The sequence below is a fragment of the Bos mutus genome, chromosome 24 (assembly GCF_027580195.1).
Source record: "Bos mutus isolate GX-2022 chromosome 24, NWIPB_WYAK_1.1, whole genome shotgun sequence".
Classification (NCBI taxonomy): Eukaryota; Metazoa; Chordata; class Mammalia; order Artiodactyla; family Bovidae; genus Bos; species Bos mutus.
In genome coordinates, this window is record NC_091640.1 from 22,259,464 (window position 1) to 22,280,155 (window position 20,692).

At 42.5% G+C, this 20,692-nt stretch overlaps 1 protein-coding gene across 19 annotated transcripts in view; it reads right to left on the reverse strand.

Moving 5' to 3' along the window:
• Positions 1 to 20,692, reverse strand: part of DTNA (dystrobrevin alpha) — a 461,852-nt gene that overhangs the window by 31,150 nt on the left and 410,010 nt on the right. For 17 of the 19 annotated variants that reach the window (XM_070361687.1, XM_070361685.1, XM_070361682.1 and 14 more), the window contains 3 exons: positions 14,005 to 14,092; positions 10,572 to 10,669; positions 5,393 to 5,506 (listed from right to left, as the gene is read on the reverse strand). In XM_070361687.1, coding sequence (XP_070217788.1) covers positions 5,393 to 5,506; positions 10,572 to 10,669; positions 14,005 to 14,092 — 300 coding nt within the window. The remainder of the gene's footprint in view (positions 1 to 5,392; positions 5,507 to 10,571; positions 10,670 to 14,004; positions 14,093 to 20,692) is intronic. The other 2 variants (XM_070361690.1, XM_070361688.1) reach the window with 1 other exon arrangement.

Sequence of the window (20,692 nt, forward strand, 5' to 3'; positions counted from 1 at the left end):
CGACTGAGCGACTGAACTGAACTGAATGAAATTCAGGTCTGGAAACCACAAACCTGCATCAGAGATTATAATTCCACAAAAAAGTCTCTTTATATTAATAAGTTTTCTCAAAGAATAATCTCATATACCTTAAAAAGAATGCAACTTTGGGGTATATAATATGCTTATTTTTTTAGACAAGAGATAAATATGAAAATTTATAATTGTTTTTCTTCCCATTTGTAGTGTGAAGTTGCTTCACAGTTTAATAGTTTCTTCTTTATAGGAGATGGTATTGTCTTTGCAAATACAGTTCTTTAGCTGTCTCTTAATGGTTTTGCAGTGGGAAGGGTCACTAGGTCACCTTGCAAACTTTCCCTCAGATTTCCCCATCCAATATGGGAAGGAAAGACCTGGGGAACCACATGGAATGCTGCAGGCCTTTCTCAGCTTCATCTGTGCCTATTGATTGCCTGTATTCTAAAAATTAATATTAGGGCAAGATCTTTGACTCATGTGAATCTGACTTGCCAAGCTAATCCACTGTGTTAACTCGGTATGTAACTCTCATCCTCCAGTGGCTTCCTGTTGTGGGATTGATAGCAATTTCCTCAAGATGGTCCGCGCGGCCACACAGCATCACAGTCTACCCCCATCTACATCTACAGCTCCAGCTCTTACCATGCACCTGTTTGCTCACTGCATTCTAGGTCAACAAAGCTTTTAGTTCCAAAAAAGATACCAGATTTGCTCTTGCTATTTGGTGTTTGTACATATAGCATCTATCTACCAGTAAAGCCTTTCATCAGCTACTTCCAGCTCCCTCCACTGTCCATAATCCCCATTCCCCGTGTATTTATCTTTCATGCTTCAACTCAAACAATCCTTCTTCATGGTAACTTCTGACTGATGTAGCAGCTTTGATAATTATGTCTTTTTTTTTTAAAGGAAGATTGCTTATAGAACTTATCACAGTTAATAATCACACTCTTATTTGTGTAACTATTTGATTTATGTCATTTTCCTACTTGACCACAAATTCTATGAGACCAGGAACAATATCTTTTTCAACTCAGTTCTGGGCACACTGCACTTTAGAAATATTTGTTAAATTGAACTAACTGAATAATCAAAGGATAGCAGTGTGTATTGTCCAGAGGCTGCGAATCAAGTAAGTGCTTATTATAATAGTCTAGGCAGGAGATAATTAAGACCCAAGGAAAGGAGAGGCTTCCCAGGTGACACTAGTGGTAAAGATAGCCCCTGCCAATGCAGGAGACTTAAGAGATGGGGGTTCGATCCCTGGGTCAGGAAGATTCCCTGGAGGAGGGCACGGCAACCCACTCCAGTATTCTTGCCAGAAGAATCCCATAGACAGAGGAGCCTAATGGGCTACAATCCATAGGATCACAAAGAGTCGGACACGACTGAGAACGCACGTATGCAAGGAGAGAGAATCTACCTGTGATGCTCACTGTGCAGGATTTTGGGCAAGTTATTTCACTTCTGTGAACCTCAGTTTCTTTATAGAAAGACTATAGTAGTACGGGGCTTCCCTGGTGGCTCAGATGGTAAGGAATCTGCCTGCAATGTGGGAGACCCAGGTTTGATCCCTGGGTCAGGAAGACCCCCTGGAGGAGGAAATGGCAACCCACTCCAGTATTCTTGCCTAGTGAATCCCATGGACAGAGGAGGCTGGGGGGCTACAGTCCATGTGGTCTCAAAGAGTCAGACATGACTGAGGGACTAACCCTTTCCTTTCCCTGTAATAGTAATGGCCATCTCCCAGGTTTTTCACAGCAACTGTATGAAACAGTGTTAGGTGGAGCTTAGTGCACAGGAAGCGTCTATGAAATGCCTGTCCTATAATGCTATTCAGTTGCCAGATCTGGGTTGTAAACTTGGCTTTCAGCTTTGTCATGGCTAAAGTAAAAAGGGGAATGTGATCATTTAGAAAGGTTGTGGTGCCCTTAAGATAAAAATAAACTATGTGTTCATGAAAAGCGAAGCACTGATCTTGCTGCCCTCATTTCTCTGGTAAAGAAATTTCTCCTGTTGGCTTCTCAATAAGAGGCCCAGAAAAGATGTAATAGATGGAGGAGACCTTTGTCAAAGCTACAAAAAGGAGTTCCTTTGGCGGCTTCACATGGTCACCCCTCAGTGTGAACTCAAGGCCAAAGTGATTGGCAAGAGGTCACTGTTTTGGAACTCTTGAAAAGTCTGAAATGACTAAAGGATAAAACACTCAGAGCAGGGTTTCTGGGTATTTGTGAAACTTGCCAATTGTTAAAGTGCTTAGCACAGTATAAGTGGTTCATCAGTATCCAGAGAAATATCCTTCAAGGAAGGGTACTTATTCCAGGCAGAAGAAATGTGGAGAATATGGAATGCTTGCTAAGTCGCTCCAGTTGAGTCTGACTCTTTTGCGGCCGCTTGGACTGTAGCCTGCCAAGTTCCTCTGTCCATGGGATTTCCCAGGCAGGGATACTGGGGTGGGTTGCCATTTCCTCCTCCAGGGAATTTCTGGACCCAGGGATCGAACCCAGGTCTTCTGTGTCTTCTGCATTGGCAGACAGTTTCTTTACCACTGAGCCCCATGGGAAGCCCGACACACAAATCTGCATGCGTGCTAAGTTGCTTCAATTGTGTCCAACTCTTGTGACCCTATGAACTGTAGCTCACTGGGCTCCTCTGTCCATGGGATTCTCCAAGCAAGAATACTGTGCCCTCCTCCACAGGATCTTCCCGACCCAGGGACTACTTGCATCTCCTGCATTGACTGGTGGGTGTTTTTTTTTTTTTTTTTACCACCTGGGAAACCTGAAGAATATGGAGGCAGGCAAGCAAATCAGCTAGGATATAGGTGTTTCAGGTCTTAAGCCAGATGTGTGGGCCACCCTCTGATGGTGATGGCCAAAACTCTAGAAGTTCCCCACAGAGCCAGACTCCTTAGTATGGCTTTAAACTCAGCCAGGGTCATGAGAGGGGTTTCCAGGTGGTGCTAGCGGTAAAGAATCTGCCTGTCAATGGAGGAGATTAAGAGACACAAATTTGATCTCTGGGTTGGGACAATCCTGTGGAGGAGGGCATGATAGCCCACTCCAGTATTCTTGCCTGGCGAATGCCCATGGACAGAGGAGCCTGGCGGGCTATGGTCCATAGGGATGCAAAGAGTCAGGCATGACGAAACAACTTAGTATGCCTGCACATACTAGACTCAACTTTCTTTACTTGTGAGTCTGAAGGGCCGACATAATCCTATTTGGCAAAATATGCTATTTTCAAGCAGTGATTTACTTTCATAAGCCCTTGAGGAGGAGGAGGAGGATGTAAAACATTCTTTTCCTTTTCATTTTCATCCCTTCTGGGTGATGGTGTAGCAGAATATGCAAGAACTCCTAAAACATCTCTCTAAAAGTAGGACCAGAAATCATATATATTGAAAAGGAAGACTTTATATTTCTTCCATTAAATTATTTTGTTCTTCTAAAGTATGATGTGATCTCTGCACATCCAGAAGCCTCTACAAGAAAGCTCTACAGATCTCCTCTCCATAACTCAGGCCTTTGGTGGGCCTCCCCCTCCAGTCAAGTGTATGAGCCCGGGGAGACTGGATCCCACCTGAGAGGCAGGGCCTGCTCCCTGGCCAGGTGTGCTGAGTGCTCAGATGTGAATATGTCCATAGAGCTGGGTTAGAGTGGAGCCCCTAGAAAGATCCATACAATCAACCGGGACTTGGTAAAACACAAATACAGCCATACAGAATGTGCTAAATTTAGTCTCCTTGTAAGGAGGAAGTTAAAGTGTTAGTCGCTCAGTTGGGTCTGACTCTGTGTGGCTCCACGGACTGTAGCCCACCAGGCTGCTCTGTATAAAAGTTTCCCAGGCAAGAATACTGGAGTGGGTTGCCATTTCCTTCTCCAGGGGTTCTTTCTGACCCAGGGATTGAACCCAGGTCTCCTACGCTGTAGGCAGATTCTTTACCATCTGAGCCACCAGAGTAAGCAAGTGGCGCTCTAATGTTGACAAGGGGCACTCTAATTTCTGAGCAGAGGCATCTGTTCTTATTATAAAAAATTAATAAGAGTTAGTTGCCTTGGAGTTAGATACATCTGAAATACACTTGACATCCAAACTGAAAGATGGAAAGAATGTTATACTTGCTGACTCTGACTGCCTTGTGAAATATGACATTTCCACTAGGGAGTATCTTTGGGTTATGTTTGCATTGTTTTCCATACGGACAGGTTTGGGTCAGTGCCATATTCAAGGCATGTTGGTAAGTCTGAAGCAGAGCCCCTGGTCTGACTCCTTTTGCACGTGCTCACAGTCCTCATCCACGCCCTGCTGCTCTCTACAATCTGAGGCTGAGAAGTACCCTGAAATTCAGGGGTGGAACCAAATGATCTTCTTCAGTCCTTTCCAACAATATGTCATGATGACCGACTAGGTAACACCAGGCCTTTAAATTCATTTGCAGAACAAGAAGGTGTGAGGATCTGTATAGAAAACTCTTAGGGACCAAGAGTTGGAGAGAATTTATGGGTCACATATAATTTTTTAAATTTAAAAAGTGGTGATTATTTAGTTGTTTACATGTTTGTTTTGTTGATCACTTTTATCATAAACATATTGTTGATAGTGCAAATAACTAAAAAGAGTTGAGTTCAAATTCTTTTTTCCAGCAAGATGGATATAGAGAACAAACTAGTGGTCACCAGAGGGGAGAGAAAAGTGAGGGATGGGAGATACAGGGCTAGGCATTAAGAGGTACCAACTATTATGTATAAAATAACCCACAAGGATATATTGTACAACATGGGGAATATAGCCAATAGTTTATAAAAACCAGAAATGAAGTATGGGGTCTCCCTGGTGGCTCAGGTGGTAAAGAATCCACCTGCAATGCAGGAGACCCAGGTTTGATCCCTGGGTTGGAAAGATCCCCTGCAGAAGGGAATGGCTGTCCACTCCAGTATTCCTGCCTGGAGAATTCCATGAACAGAGGAGCCTGGAGGGCTACAGTCCATGGGGTCACAGAGTCTGCTGTGACTGAGCAACTAAGCACACACAGCACAGCTTCCGTAATATCATACTTACACAATAACTGACATCAACTACACTGTAATTAAAAAAGAGAATGCATGATACATTTTTTTTTCTAGTGAAACATTTGGTTTTGGATCTGAAGAACACTGTGTCCTTTTCTCTGTGTCAAAGAAAAAAGCAAAGTGTAAATAGCTTCTTTTCCCAGACCCCCGAATCTCAGCAATTAGATGTGTGCTATAAAAATAAAAGCAAATAGACATTGGCAGCTGCAGAGGCTGATGACCATTTTCCAGTGGACACTGTCAGATGGTTTGGACGATCTCAAACACTGCCTTCCTGAGATGCCTTGGGCTCCTTTTCTTACCTGAGGAGCCGCAGCTCTGCCAGCAGAGTGGGGTTCTGCTGTGCCTTCTCCGGCGTGGGCTGAGAAGCTTGTTCATGCTCTAGCCGCAGCCTCTGGATCTCCTGTAGGATTTCTCTTGGGAGAGAGGAGGAAGGAGAGAAACCCGGTCAGTTAACTTCCAGGACATCCAGGATCTAACATGTGAGCTGATCAGGGCCACCGGAACAAAGAAAGAAGGGGTCGTCCTGTGTGTTGGAGCAAAACCTGTCCTCATGAACTGACAGTGTTTATGAGGTGTTGGCTGTAGCTAAGCTGTGTTAGGGGACTGTTGACTGAAATTGTCTGCATTGGTCAGGCATGGTGATAACTGATGATAACTGCTTGCTTGAACTGTCTCACAACAGAGGTTCAAATAAGGAATGTGCTGTGCTGCTGCTGCCAAAAACTAACTGGGAGAATCTGGGAGGGACCAGAGGAGGGAGGAGAATCCTAGAATCCTTTGCACCATAATCCATCTTGGCTGAGAGTTGCACTTACCACCAGGAAGGACCCTGAGTGTTAGTCGCTCAGTCATGTCCGACCCTTTGCGACTCCCTGGGCTGTAGCCCCCCAGGCTCCTCTGTCCATGGCATTCTCCAGGCAAGAATACTGGAGTGGGTGGCCATACCCTTCTCCAAGGAAGGACCCTGAGTCAGACCAAATACGGGCCAAGCAAGATGACTGGCCAGAGACAACCTGGAAACTAACGCCAATTACCATAAAACCTGAGACTGAATCAGGAGGCAGAGCAGTCCTCCTGTGTTCCTGTGTGCTGCTTGTCCCCTGGGGCATCCTTCCCACAAAATCTTTTGCTTTGTCAGCATGTGTGTCTCCTTGGACAATTCATTTCCCAGTGTTAGACAAGAGCCCACTCTCAGGCCCTGGAAGGGGTCCCTCTTCCTGCAACAGTTGAGTGCTGTGGATGAAGCATACTGCCTTCATCTCCAGTACATCCTAGGAACCAGGAAGGCCTGCTTGTCATTGGAACCTTCAAGCTGATTGTTCTCCCCAGGACCTAATCTCTCTAGTCAGTAATATAATGCTGCAGTAAAGTGTTCAACTTTGCAAAGCGCACTGCTTAAGAGATGAAAATGAATCTTCCTCTTATTTATGATCTCAGTCTGACACCTTAAACTACCTGCAGATACCAAGTAAGAGATACTTGGAAGGAAATTAAGGATAAATGGCATTCATTTTACGAAACTAAATAACCCCATTCTCACACCGGGAATGAAATTCTTCTCACTGAATTTTTCTGAAAAGCCCCCAGTTAGGCAAAATTCTTTCTCTTTTCTTAACATTTTCAAGCTTAACAATGGATCTCAATGAGAGTAGCCTTAAGAAGGAAAGTGCTTTTAAAAGGATTCAGTGTAATTGAGTCAGTGACCGAAGAGTGCTATTGGTATGACCTCGGTCAGGGGTGAGACGTGTCCGTCTATCATTAATGTTGGGTTCTGGTCTGCCTTGCATTGGGGTGAACATTAGGCCAGCCATAAAGGATAGGTGACCGACACAAAGCAAATTATCCCTAAGTGAGTTAGACGCTATTAGGCAAGGTTACAAGTCATGAGTTCTTGGGGGAGGGGTCAGCCTCCCATCCAGTAAAATGCAGAAGAGCCAGTAAGACAGAACAAAGAACCGAGAATGAGAATGGAAGGTGAACCTGGTGAGCAAGGGGGCTGGGTGACTTTCCATCTGAAAGGCTGATCTACAATCTCCTGCCCCACAAACATGCCAGCATCAAGAAGCTAATTACCAGTGAGTCACTGTCCCTTTCATGGATATGGACCATAATTCAGTGGTTTTCAACTTTTTTTTTGCTCCCCCTTGGTGTTTCAAGGTGGAAATTTTTCTTTAAAAGGAACCTTCTATGGAAACGCAACATATCAGAGAGTTAAGAAGAAACTTCTCTGGTTAAAGAAGGGCGTGCCCTGCACTACTGGCTCTTCTTCCTTCCTCTTTGTGCGTAGTTGCTTCAGTTGCGTCTGACTCTGTGTTATCCTATGGACTGCAGCCTGCCAGACTCCACTGTCCATGGGATTCTCCAGGCAAGAAGACTGGAGTGGTGGCCATGCCCTCCTCCAGGGGATCTTTCCGACTCAGGGATCAAACTGGCATCTCTTTCAACTGCTGCACTGGCAGGTGGGTTCTTTACCACTAGCACCACTTGGGATGCCCCTTCTTCCTCTTCATGCACCCCTACGGGGCCCCTGGGGTCCCAGAGAGCTCAGCCTGAAAATCAGGGAACTGAGATTTCCAAGTTCCTCAGGGCTAACATCCTGACATTCTGTGACCTCCACTAGGTCTCCTTGTTGATTCTGAGGACAGAACCATGACAGAACCATTTTGCCCCAAAGAAGGAAAATAGAGAAGCAGCTCTAGCAGAAAATAAATAATGATAAGGTAGGCAAGGAGCATGAAGTGCTTAGACTACACCTGGGAACTGTGTTGTCTTCTTGCATGCGTGTGCGCTCAGTCACTAAGCAGTCATTGTCTTCTTAGTCTTATTTAATCCTCCTAACAGTTCTATTAGGAACTGTTGTATATACAGGGTCTGCTATTATCTGTTTCATGAATGAGGGAATCGAAGCATAGACTAGTTACAAATCTTGTCCAAGTTCAATATCTAGGCGGTAGTGGTCATTTGAACTCAGGTTGGTGTGCCCCAAACCTCATATATATCAGACTCCTTTAGTCTCCACTACTTGGTCTGACAGGTGTAGCCTAGGCAGGCTGTGACTTAGACAATGTAATTCGAAGAGCCTTGCTACTCCTAATACTAACTCCAACTGGCTCCTCTAAGTATGCTCTAAGGAAGCATTATTTTCCAAAGATCACTGCTGAAACATCCATGAACTACTCAGGGTAGTGACAAAGTCAAGTGAGCAATTCTATCCTCCCTTAAAGCCCAGAGATCTGATTACCGGGTTAACTGTCACTTTGGAGACCATGGGATCCCTGGGTGATTTCCATGGTACAGGAACTGTGACCTGGATAAGCTTCTGGGACACGGTTCTAGAGTCATCCATGGGGTTGAGGCTGCTGGCTTAGAGAGATGAGTTCGGGATGGACTAGATGATCTTTAGGCACCGGGTGCGGAAGGAACTCGGATAGGACGAAGCTCTTTTCCTGCCATATTTTCTCATTCCCATTCCTCTATTCTCTCTCTGGTCCTTCAGAAAGTACAATCCCCAAATGCCCTAGAACTAAGCAGAAGGAGTGGTAGCATGGCACACCCAGCACAATCATGGGGCCTCTTGTTGATTCTGGAATCTCACGTGGAGGTACATATTACTGGGTTATTTCCTTAAAGGAAGTCCCAATTTTCCCCTCCAGTCTCTTCCCAGGTGGCTCTAGTGGTAAAGAACCCACCTGCCAATGCAGGAGAGACTTAGGTTTTTCCCTGGGTCGGGAAGATCCCCTGGAGGAGGAAATGCCAACCTGCTCTAGTCTTCTTGCCTGGAGAATCCCATGGACAGAGGAGCCTACAGTCCACAGGGTTGCAGAGTCAGACGGGACTGAAGCAACTTAGCACACACAGATGACATCCCCATGCTGAGTGGAAGCAGAGAACTGGAAGGGAGAATAAATGCTTTGGAAAGGTAGGAGAGTAGATTAAAATTGCAACCAAGATTAGCTATTTGTGTGCTTGTAAATTTTCACTTTAGTCTTTTTTTTCCAAAAATATGAAAATGTCCTGAATTTTTACCTTCCTTTTAACTTTTTTCTGTAGAACTTCAAAGAATAGCTTGACCATTTATCCCAAGATTTTCAGGTCAGACTCTATCGGCATGTAACAACGATCACAATTTTCTCCTTTACCAGTTTGATCTCAGAAGGCACATCAGTGTTTAAAGATGAGATTAAATATTAAGACATTTTGGTGCTGCTCTGAGAAATACAGAAGGTACAAGTTGTTTTTATGTGAGGCTTACTCAGCACTGAGTTTAAGATCTGACTCAGCAATTCATTATATTCTCACTCAGTATATATTTGCTGAGCTTCTACAGTGTTTCAGTGTACCAGGCATGGTTCTGGAACCCAGGGGCCATTTGTCATGGACTCAGTTCTCAAAGAAATTCCATATCTGTCAGACGAGACAGAGAATAAGAAGGAAACGGACACTTGAATGCATTTTTTTTTCATGCATTCAAAAAGAGATAGGCATGCATGTGTGTGCATGTGTGTGCATGCACACACACAAACACACACACACACACACAGGGATATAATAGAGAGTGGTTCCTGGAGTAGGAGGTATCAGAGAGGTGGTCTTATAGGAGATGCCATTTGAGCTGAGACCTGAGCAGTGAGGAAGAGCCATCTCTGCAGAGACCCTGAGGAAGAGCTCTGTAAGCTAGGAGAACAGCCAGTACTTGAAAGGCTGTAAAGAAAGAAAGAAGCAGGAGTGTAATGAGTAAGGTGGGCAGTGGCTGGAAAGGGAGGCAGGAATCAGGTCAGGTTGGACCTGCAGACTGTGGTCAGAGGGGGGGTTTTATTCAATGTAACGGAAACTCAACAGAGATTTTGAACAAGAAATAACATGATATGATTTATGTATTATAAAGTGACAGGTTGCACTGAGTGGGAATGGAGGAGATGAAATGCCTGGTTTTGGGGAACTCTCACGGGGCAGATGGTGAGTCAATCTGTGTTGAATAAAGAGGAAAACCTCCTGATGGATGGGGTGTGGAAATGTTTGGCTTGAATGAGTGGGTGATGGTGGTGTCCCCAGATGCCTCTTTAGCCTGCGATCCTCACAGGGCCCTCCCGGTGAGACTTTTACTTGTCTCTAGGTGATTAAGATACTTAGTCTTTAGCACCCAGGGGGGCCTTTCTGCCTTAGACACCTCCTTAACAAAAATAAGTATCTCAGAAAAAGGGAAATGATACTATCTAGGGGCATTACATTAATTGTATTGACATCTCAGAATATATATATACACACACACATATATATATATTTTTTTCCCTCATGAAATTTCTGATGATCTAAAATTTAAAGATTAGTTTTTCAGAAGCAGCATCACTGACTCTAGATGACTTCCCTTATATGTATATGCCTACAGGGTGAAAAAAACCTGGACAGTTAAAAGCATGACTATAGGTTATTAATGAACGTGCACTTTGATCATAACAGCCAATCTGTCTAAAGTCTTACCTGTTCTTGTTTTCTAGTTCTGCGATCAGCTGCCTTTGTTGCTTATTTGCATCAATGGTGAAGGAGATGTCAGGGGCGCTCCTCTGCTGAGTTGGCTGCTGTAAAATACGTGGTTTACACTATTTAGTATCGGGCAGGGGAATCTATGTGTGTTTGAAAAGACAGGAGTCGTGAGATACGCACACGAAAGAGACAATCATTTTTATCAAAACAAAAAAAGCAAAACATGTAAAATTAAACGGCTGTTCCTCTCCTAAGGACCAGCTTTTGGGGAGGTCTGGAGCACATTTATGGGATGGGAAGGAGAAAAGAATTCTTTTGCAGGCAAATACACAAAACATGGGGAAAAACTGGTTCCAAATTTCTGATATTGGGAGCGAGTTCATTCTTGCCATGCTGTTTCCAGTGCAGCTATTTTTTTTCAGTAAAGGGCTTTCCTGGTGGCTCAGACGGTAAAGAATCCACCTGTAATGCTGGAGACCTGAGTTCGATCCTTGGGTCTGGAAGATCCCCTGGAGAAAAGAATGGCTACCCACTTCAATAAATGAACCACTGTTGAGGTATCTTTCTCTAGAATTACTGTTCAACCACTGTAATATATAATTAAAAAATATAGTTTTAAAGTGAAAGTGAAAGTTGCTCAGTTGTGTCCTACTTCTGTGACCCCGTGAACTATATAGTCCATGGAATTCTCCAGCCCAAAATACTGGGGTGGGTCCGTTTCCTTCTCCAGAGGATCTTCCCAACCCAGGGATCAAACACAGGTCTCCTGCATTGCAGGCGGATTCTTTACTAGCTGAGCCACAAGGGAAGCCCAAGAATACTGGAGTGGGTAGCCTATCCCTTCTCCAGCAGATCTTCCCCACCCAGGAATCAAACCAGGGTCTCCTGTGTTGCAGGAAGATTCTTTACCAACTGAGCTATCAGGGAAGCCTATAGTTTTAAAGTCAGAGTTATTATGACTTTTTGTCTCCTTTTGGTCAAAATACTTCCAGCATTTCTTCACTCATATATGTAATTTTCTGTTGATGGGTTGCAACCAGCTTTAACAACTGATGTAAATGCAGTCACCACTTTCTCCCTTCTTATATAATCACATATATTGATATAGAAGAATATGATTATATAAGAATTATATACATGGCTATATATGACTGCTGCTGCTGCTGCTGCTGCTAAGTCGCTTCAGTTGTGTCCGACTCTGTGCGGCCCCAGAGAGGGCAGCCCACCAGGCTCTGCCATCCCTGGGATTCTCCAGGCAAGAACACTGGAGTGGGTTGCCATTTCCTTCTCCAATGCATGAAACTAAAAAGTGAAAGGGAAGTCGCTCAGTTGTGTCTGACTCTTAGTGACCCCATGGACTGCAGCCCACCAGACTTCTCCATCCATGGGATTTTCCAGGTAAGAGTACTGGAGTGGGGTGCCATTGCCTTCTCCGGCATATATGACTAGATATCATATATATGATTTTATAACAATAGATATGTATATATATCTCATATACTGTATTTATATGTTCTGTCCTGTGCTGTGCTTTGTTGCTGAATTGTGTCCGACTCTTTGTGACCCCATGGGCTGTAGCCCACCAGGTTCCTCTGTTCATGTGGATTCTCCAGGCAAGAATACTGGAGTGGGTTGCCATGTTCTCCTCCAGGGGATCTTCCCAACCCAGGGATCGAACCCAGGTCTCCTGCATTGCAGGCGGACTCTACCACCTGAACCATCAGAGAAGTCCAAGAATACTGGAGGGGGTAGCCTATCCCTTCTCCAGGGGATCTTCCTGACCAAGAATCAAATCAGGGTCTCCTGCATTGCAGGCAAATTCTTAGCCAGCTGAGCTACCAGGGATGCTGCGTATATGTGTATGTGTATTTAGTGAAGGGATTATTTGATATTGTTTTATAGAAAAAGAGTCAGGACTTCGCTTGTGGTCCAGTGGTTAGGAATTCGCCTGCCAATGCAGAGAACACAGATTCGATTCCTGTTTGGGAAGATTCCACATACCAGAGGGCAACTAAGCCCATGAACCACAACTACTAAAGCCCGCACGCCCTACAGCCCAGGCTCCACCCACAAAAAAGAAGCCATTGCAGTGAGAAGCCTGCACACCGCAGCTAGAGAAAGCTTGCATGGAACAGCGATGAAGACCCAGCACAAGCAATCAATAAACAACAGGGTCAGATTATGTAGATTTCCCTGTGCTTTCTTTGCTCTACAATACATTATAAAAATTCCCCCCAATTTTTAAAGCAAATAAAAAAAAATCACAACTAATCTTTCTACCACAGAATGTCAAGCTTTAAAAAAATAGCATCCATTGTCTAAGCCTAAAGACATGGAGAAATGCTGCCTGAATTTTAACTTCAGAAAACTAACTGTAGGGAAAGGTTTAAACTTGGTGAAGCTCTGGCTTTCATAAAGTTTTTCTATCACTTTTTAATGTAGCATTTCTTTTAACAAAGATACAATTTGTATTGGTATTGAAGAACTGTGAGGTCCTATATTTTATATTCTAAATGGTCTTCTATAGCTAAGTCTGGCCTTTGGCACCTTTGACATGTGATGAAGGTTTTTTTTTTTTTTAATTTTATGACATCATTTTCTCTTTCTTGTACATATTTTGTATATATTTTGTGTTCTGTGCTCAGTTGCTTGCTGCTGCTGTTGCTAAGTTGCTTCAGTCGTGTCCGACTCTGTGCAACCCCATAGATGGCAGCCCACCAGGCTCCTTTTCCCTGGGATTCTCCAGGCAAGAACGCTGGAGTGGGTTGCTATTTCCTTCTCCAATGCATGCATGCATCCTAAGTTGCTTCAGTCATGTCTGACTCTGTGCAACCCTATGGACAGCAGCCCACCAGGCTCCTCTGTCCATGGAATTCTCTAGGCAAGAATACTGGAGTGGGTTGCCATTTCCTTCTCAGTTGCTTAGATGTGGTCAATTCTTTGTGACCCAGTCGACTGCAGTCCACCAAGTTCCTCTGTCCATGGAATTTCCCAGGCAAGAATACTGGAGTGGGGTGCCATTTCCTACTCCTGGAGATCTTCCCGACCCAGGGATTGAAACCCATGTCTCCTACGTCTCCTGCATTGGCAGGTGGGTTCTTTACCACTGCATCACTTGCATACTGATAAAAGCAGAAATTTATCTAAGCCAGTTGTGGATTTGAATCACTGCTTGCTCTTTATATTTATTGATTAGACATTATCCAGAGAAATCAGGAGTTGGGCTGATTCAGCACTGTTGTAACAGAATCCCTCAAGCTCTGATTCACGCTAGACAAGAATGATAGCTGAAAAGTGAAAAATCAAAGCAGCAGAAGCCAGATTGTTTTTAGGTCTTGCAGATGGCTCAATAGCAACCACTTGGCTCTGCTGTTGTGGCACCAGCAACAAGACCACAGTCAATGTGACATCTCTCACGCAGACTACTTACAGACGAAGTGGACTCTGCCGCCAGTCTGGCCGCGTATCTGGCAATCAGCCGGTGCTCTTCATCAAGCCGGTTGGAGCTCTCAAGCATACTGTTGAGAACAGAGCAAGAAGGAACCTGTTAGGCAACTGAGAAAGACAGGTATGTTCATACTACCACCCAGGGAAGGGGGAGGGGTTTGCTATTTCATTTTTCAGTGCAAAAAATTTGAAAGCCAAAACAAAGTCCTGTTAGATTATTAATATCAGACTCAGATTCCTGAAAAAGTGAAAGTGTTAGTCACTCAGTCGTGTGTGACTCTTTGCAACCCCATGGACTGTAGTCTGCCAGGCTCCTCTGTCCATGGGATTGTCCAGGCCAAGAATACTGGAGTGGGTTGCCATGTCCTGCTCCAGGGGATCTTCCCAACCCAGGGATTGAACCCGTGTCTCTTGTGTCTCCTGCATTGCAGGCAAATTCTTTACCATCTGAACCACCAGGAAGCCCTGACATGATCTAATATGTGGCCAGAAAGGTCATTAATAAATCTTGACTTACTAAGAAAGCTCCAAGGAGTAGTGACTTTTCTGATCAACATTTCTGATGAAAGAATACTTTCTCTTTAAGTTGTATTGCCTTTAACCATTTTATTTCTTTATTACCCAAGTAACATGTACTCCTTGGGAAACTGATGTGTTAGACAATAAGAAAGCAAGAAGGAAGAAGAAACTGATTGTGGTTGGGTCCCAGTGACCCCCACCTCCTGATATTCACACTCCTGTGTGTAACCCTCTTCCTTTACAATGGACAGGACTTACAGACTTGCTTCTAGTCAATGGCATGTGGCAGAAGTAACGGAAGGTAACTTCTAAGACTAGGTTATAAAAAGACCCTGACTTCCATCTTGGGCATGTTTTTTTTTTTTTCCTGACTCTTGAGCTCTTTTGGGTTGCCTGGCCTGTGGGAAGCTTGGAAGCCATGTCATAGGCTGCTCTGTGGAATGTCTCAGGTGAGGAGAAACTGAAGTTGCCTAGTAACCATGTGACTGGACCACCTTCAGCAGAGCCTTTAGATGAGACCACAGCCCAGTAGACAGTTTGATATACACCTCGGGTCCTCAGCCGCAGACACCTAGGCCATACGTGGATTCCTGACCCACTGTCTTTGTTGTTTTAAGCTGCTAAGCTTTGGGGTAATTTCTTATACAGTAGTACACGACAAATATAATTTCTCATCTATAATATTACTACCTAGGTAATTTGCTATTTTATATTTACTTTCAGAGAAGCAGAATTATATTAATAGTAATGGCTTCTAATGGTGTGAATCATTTAGTGTCTCCTATAAATTTATGAAAATTCTTCCTACTAGGATAAGATTAGTCTGACCCCTTAGAAACCTCTTAAAAACTGCAAGACATCCCTGGCACTTAAGATTCTGTGCTTCCAAGGTAAGGGGTATAGGTTAAATCTGTGGTTGGGGAAGTAAGATCTCACATGCTTCATGGGGTGTAGCCAAAAAAAAAAAAAAAAAAAAGAAGAAGGAAAGAAAGAAAAAACAAAACAAAACACTAAAGCAAATAGAAGCATTATCAACCCTCCCAGAGAGCTGATATTTCAGAAAGCCCTTTACTTAAGACAAAGTTTTAGGTGCTAATAAAATTTTTGTTTGTTTGTTTGTGAAACATACCAGTAACACTAATCCTGTTAGTAGACTAGTTAGCCGACTAGTTTGGTTTATCAGTTATTATGGTGAGTATCAGGTCAGGAACAAGATTAGAAACCAGTTTCCTCTCAACCTCCAAATATACTTATAATCTCCTCCACTGGCTCTTACATTTAAGCTTGTTCCTTAAAAAGATTAATCCTCATGATTATACATTAAAAATGACGCACTTCTATGCCAACATTAAGGTTATAAGTATTACCCACCAAAAAGACTTGGATTCACATAACGTAACGTACATTTATATTATTTATGTGTACATTTACATACACAGTAAACATGCAACATAGTCTTTTAACCTTTGTTCTAAAGTGAGAGGATGAGTGAGACTCAGCATATTAGCTATGTCACTTCCAAATAGCTCTTCTTGGTTCAGCAGACTACATTAGTGTAAGCTTTTTTTTCCAGTCATTTGGAAGATATTCCTGTCTCTACTCTCTCTGCTTTGTCTACATTTCTCACATAAGTAAACTATATCTATTCTTATTCTGAATGCTTCCACTAGACGATGCCCTTTTCTCTAAGTTGCCATTTCCTACTTAGGATATTCCTGAATTTCTCCATTTACCAAATTATTTCTCCATCATCAGAGAAATAGTCTTCTATTTCCTGCTGCCCAAATGAAATAATGCATGGAAAAAGCATCAAACTGATATGATTCCTGTGCTGTGCTAAGTCGCTTCAGTCATGTCCAACTCTTAGCGACCCCATGGACTGTAGCCCTCCAGGCTCCCCTGTCCATGGGATTCTCCAGGCAAGAATACTGAAGTGGGTTGCTGTGCCCTTCTTCAGGGGATCTTCCTGACCAAGGGATCAAAATATGATGCCTAGAATACATTAAATGCTCAAAAATATTAGTTAATATAATTTTATTGTTATTTTGCCTCTGAAGTAACCTGTTCAGATTCACTAATGATTCTTGTCTCCTTCAAAATGTCACATACCATCCAACGACCATCTAGAGCGGGGTTTCTCAAACTTTAGTGTGTATACATATCATGGAGGGATCTTGTGAAAATTCAGTCTCTGATTCTAGAGTGGCGGTGGTGGGATAGGATGGGCTCAAAGAACCTGCATTTCCAGCAAGCTCTCAAGATATGTTAATATGCATTTGAGTAGCAAGGACCTAGAAGATCTTGAAAATAAAATGGAAAAGTTAAACATGTGAAATGAACCCTAAATGTAAACTGCATAAAAGAGACCACTTTTCATATCCATATAGCACTGTGATATTTTACAAATATTCCCTTAAGATAGATATTCTCAGATTCAGGGCTCACCTATGTGTAGTACTGTTCCCAGTGGATTGAGGTTTCAATCAGCATACCAATTCAGACTTGGAATAAGAAACTATTTTACTAGCCAAAGGCTGAATTAGTTCTGGACAATGGATGTTTTAAAACAGATGTTTAAAACAGATGTTTTATAATACATGTCTGCACTTTGCAGTTGTTAAAAATAATAGCTGAATTTCTTGCTACAGCTTTAATAAGAAAGTGAAAGTTATGCTGTCCTTACTTTAAAATAAAACTGCCCCACAAAGAAACAATTCAATTTGATTTTTAGCGCATTTATCATTTTATGGTTGGTATATTAGAGACCATGTGTCTAATTCAACACAGTTTATGTAGACAAGGCTCACTGCTCTAAGCTTGGGACAACGATCTGTTCGACTGCCTGAAAGTGACTTTGTCAAAAACATTTGTGAGTGTTTTGATAAATAAATAATAAAAAAACTTTGATAAAGGAAAAAAAAAAACCTCATGATAAAAGTACCTTTTATTATGAATGACCAGCAGGTATAAATAATATGAAGGTTACATAAAAGGAGCCTGCTGGAAATGCAAGACGTGAAGGTATGGGATTTTGTCGTGAGCTATAACTCATATTTCCCTGCCCCTCCTTCCCCAGCACCGAGTGAATGAGGGGTGAAATGATGGATTGCCCCTTTGTGTGCACAAACGATTTCTGAGTCCACATGTGCAATTTCTGTACGTTCACATTATACAAGGGTGAATGAAGCATTCCCCTAATAAATTCCATTATTTCAAGACTTCAGTTACAAATAGTCGAAAGTAAATGACCAATAATCCCTAAATCATTAAAGAAATACCAATCCCAACATCGTCTATATCCTTGCCTATTCATTTCCAGATTTTATAATCTTGCTACAAGACCATGATGAATTAAAAAGAGGCTGCTGTGTAGACTTCAGTTCAGAATGGGGAAATCTATTATTTTGCAAGTTTTCCACTTTCTACCTTAAATACACGGCGTTTGTTGCTGTGATTTCAAAATGGCATCTGGGAAACTTGAGTGGCAGGGCCAAGGCTTCCTAAATTATGATGTAGTAACGATTTCTGGGAACTCAACATTCGTTCACATTTCTCTGCTATCTCTACAGGCCCGTTTCCCTGGCGGCCCAGGGTTTAGGACTTCACACTCTCACTGCTGAGGGCTCAGGGTCATTCAATCCCTGGTTGAGGATCTAAAATTCTATAAGACATGCAGCAAAAAAAAAAAAAAAAGAATAAATGTAAAAAAATGTATTTGTCTAAACTTGGGTCATAAAAAGATTCACCTATGTTAAAATGATACAAACAATAAGGTGATCCAAAGGGCACCAGAAATACCTCTTCATTTTTCCTTAGTATTTTTTCCATTTGTCTGAATGGTGACAGAAACTTTATCACTAGAGATTACTTTTTATGGTCATTAAGTATGACTGCTCTTTTATTAAAATGCAAATAGCTATTAGGAAGATTACTGCCTGAGAAGGCATTACTAGTTATTACTTAAGGGGAGGATGACTTTTTCCTTATCTTTCACAGTTGGTTAAGAGCAAAATGCCATAAGAATCTTCTTCCCTAGTGGCTCAGATGGTAAAGAACCTGCCTGCAATGCAGGAGACCTGGATTTGATCCCTATGTTGGGAAGATCCCCTGGAGAAGGGGATGGCTACCCACTTTAGTGTTCTTGCCTGGAGAATTCCATGGACAGAGAAGCCTGGTGGGCTACAGTCCATGGGGTTGGAAAGAGTTGGATGTGACTGAGTGACTAACACACACACACACACACATACACACACACAAGGGGAGGATGACGTTTCCTTATCTTTGACAGTTGGCTGAGAGCAAAATGCCATAGGAATTTTCATGGATGATAATAATAATGATAATAATAACTTACAATAAGAAAGCCTTCTCTTTAGGGGTGCCTTCAAACTCCTTTGTCAAGACCTTGACTTTGATAACCCACTATGTTATAATTGTCCACCAAGGCTATGCCTTCTACCTCTACACACTCTCAAATTCTTCCATTTCCTTCAATTCCAGTTGCCCCTGATGTGGCCCAGGCCACTGTCATCTTATCCTGAATGAGTGTGAAGTCCTCTCAATATTTACTCTGATTTGAGTTATTCTTTCTTCCAATTCATTTTCTGTCCTAGAGTCATCGATCTTTCAAAAGTGAGGTTGGTTGAAGCATTCCTATACAGAACATTCTTCAATAGGTTCTCATTGTTCAAACTCCTAAAGAAGACTTCTAAGGTCCTGCATAGTCCAGCTTCATCTTTTAACCCATGGCTTTACCACATTTAAGCTCAAATGCACCATATTCTCTCTGCTCTAAACAATCTCTCTGCCTCTTCCACCCATTTCCACTTGGCTAATTTCTCTTTGTTATGGTATTGACTTTGTCATTTCCTGCCCTCTTGTCCAACCCCCAAATTCAGATCTATTGCTTCTTATATATTCCATAGCACTTTGCACTGCACTGGTCTTATTATAACTGTTATCTCTTTGCATTTTATAATAATTGCCTTTATCCTTAATTAAACTGTGACTTCTCTGAAACCAGAATGCTTCAATCTTTTTACCCTTGGAACTGAGTGTTTAGCACAGTGCTTGAAACAGGAACTGCCCAAGACTCAGTTGGACAAAAGAACAAATAGAGGTTAGCTCATTTAGGCTTGCAATGTCATGGTCTTTGGACCACCTCTTTTGAATCCTATTTGGCTCTGTATACATTCTCAACACTTTGAGAAAATCAGAAGAATACAGATAAAATACTGTGCTTTAACACTAGCCATGCCATCTAAAATCCAACTAATTATTTATGTTTGGCAGAGTTAAAAATGAAGATACATTTTATGGCTGCATACAGATTCCTTATCTGCTTTGTATAGGTGTTTAAGTTCATGGAAATGTCATTGTATTAATTTGTATTTATCAACAGTAGATCTTTCTCATCCCACCTCTTTAATAATGGCAAATTCTCTTTTGGCTCACACTTTGTTGTTGTTTTAAAGGTTAGATTGCAGATGGTGTCAAAGAGGTAAGCTCCCACTCAAAAAAAATGCTTACACTTAAGGAAGGGTGAATAGCTGGCAGCAGTGTTATACAAGAGTGGGTATGAGGTTGGACTGGATGATTTCTGGATGCAAACCTTAGCTGTCTCAATTACTAGCTGTGTGACCCTGCAAAGATCACTTAACCTCTCTGTGCCATAATTTTCTCATCTATAAAAAAGTCAAGAAACACCTGGAGTAACAGGCAAATTTGGCCTTGGAATACAGAATGAAGCAGGGCAGAGACTAATAGAGTTTTGCCAAGAAAATGCACTGGTCATAACAAACACCCTCTTCCAAAAACACAAGAGAAGACTCTATACATGGACATCACCAGATGGTCAACACTGAAATCAGATTGATTATATTCTTTGAAGCCAAAGATGGAGAAGCTCTACACAGTCAGCAAAAACAAGACCAGGAGCTGACTGTGGCTCAGACCATGAACTCCTTATTGCCAAATTCAGACTTAAATTGAAGAAAGTAGGGAAAACCACTAGACCATTCAGGCATGACCTAAATCAAATCCCTTCTGATTATACAGTGGAAGTGAGAAATAGATTTAAGGGACTAGATCTGATAGATAGAGTGCCTGATGAACTATGGACTGAGGTTCGTGACATTGTACAGGAGACAGGG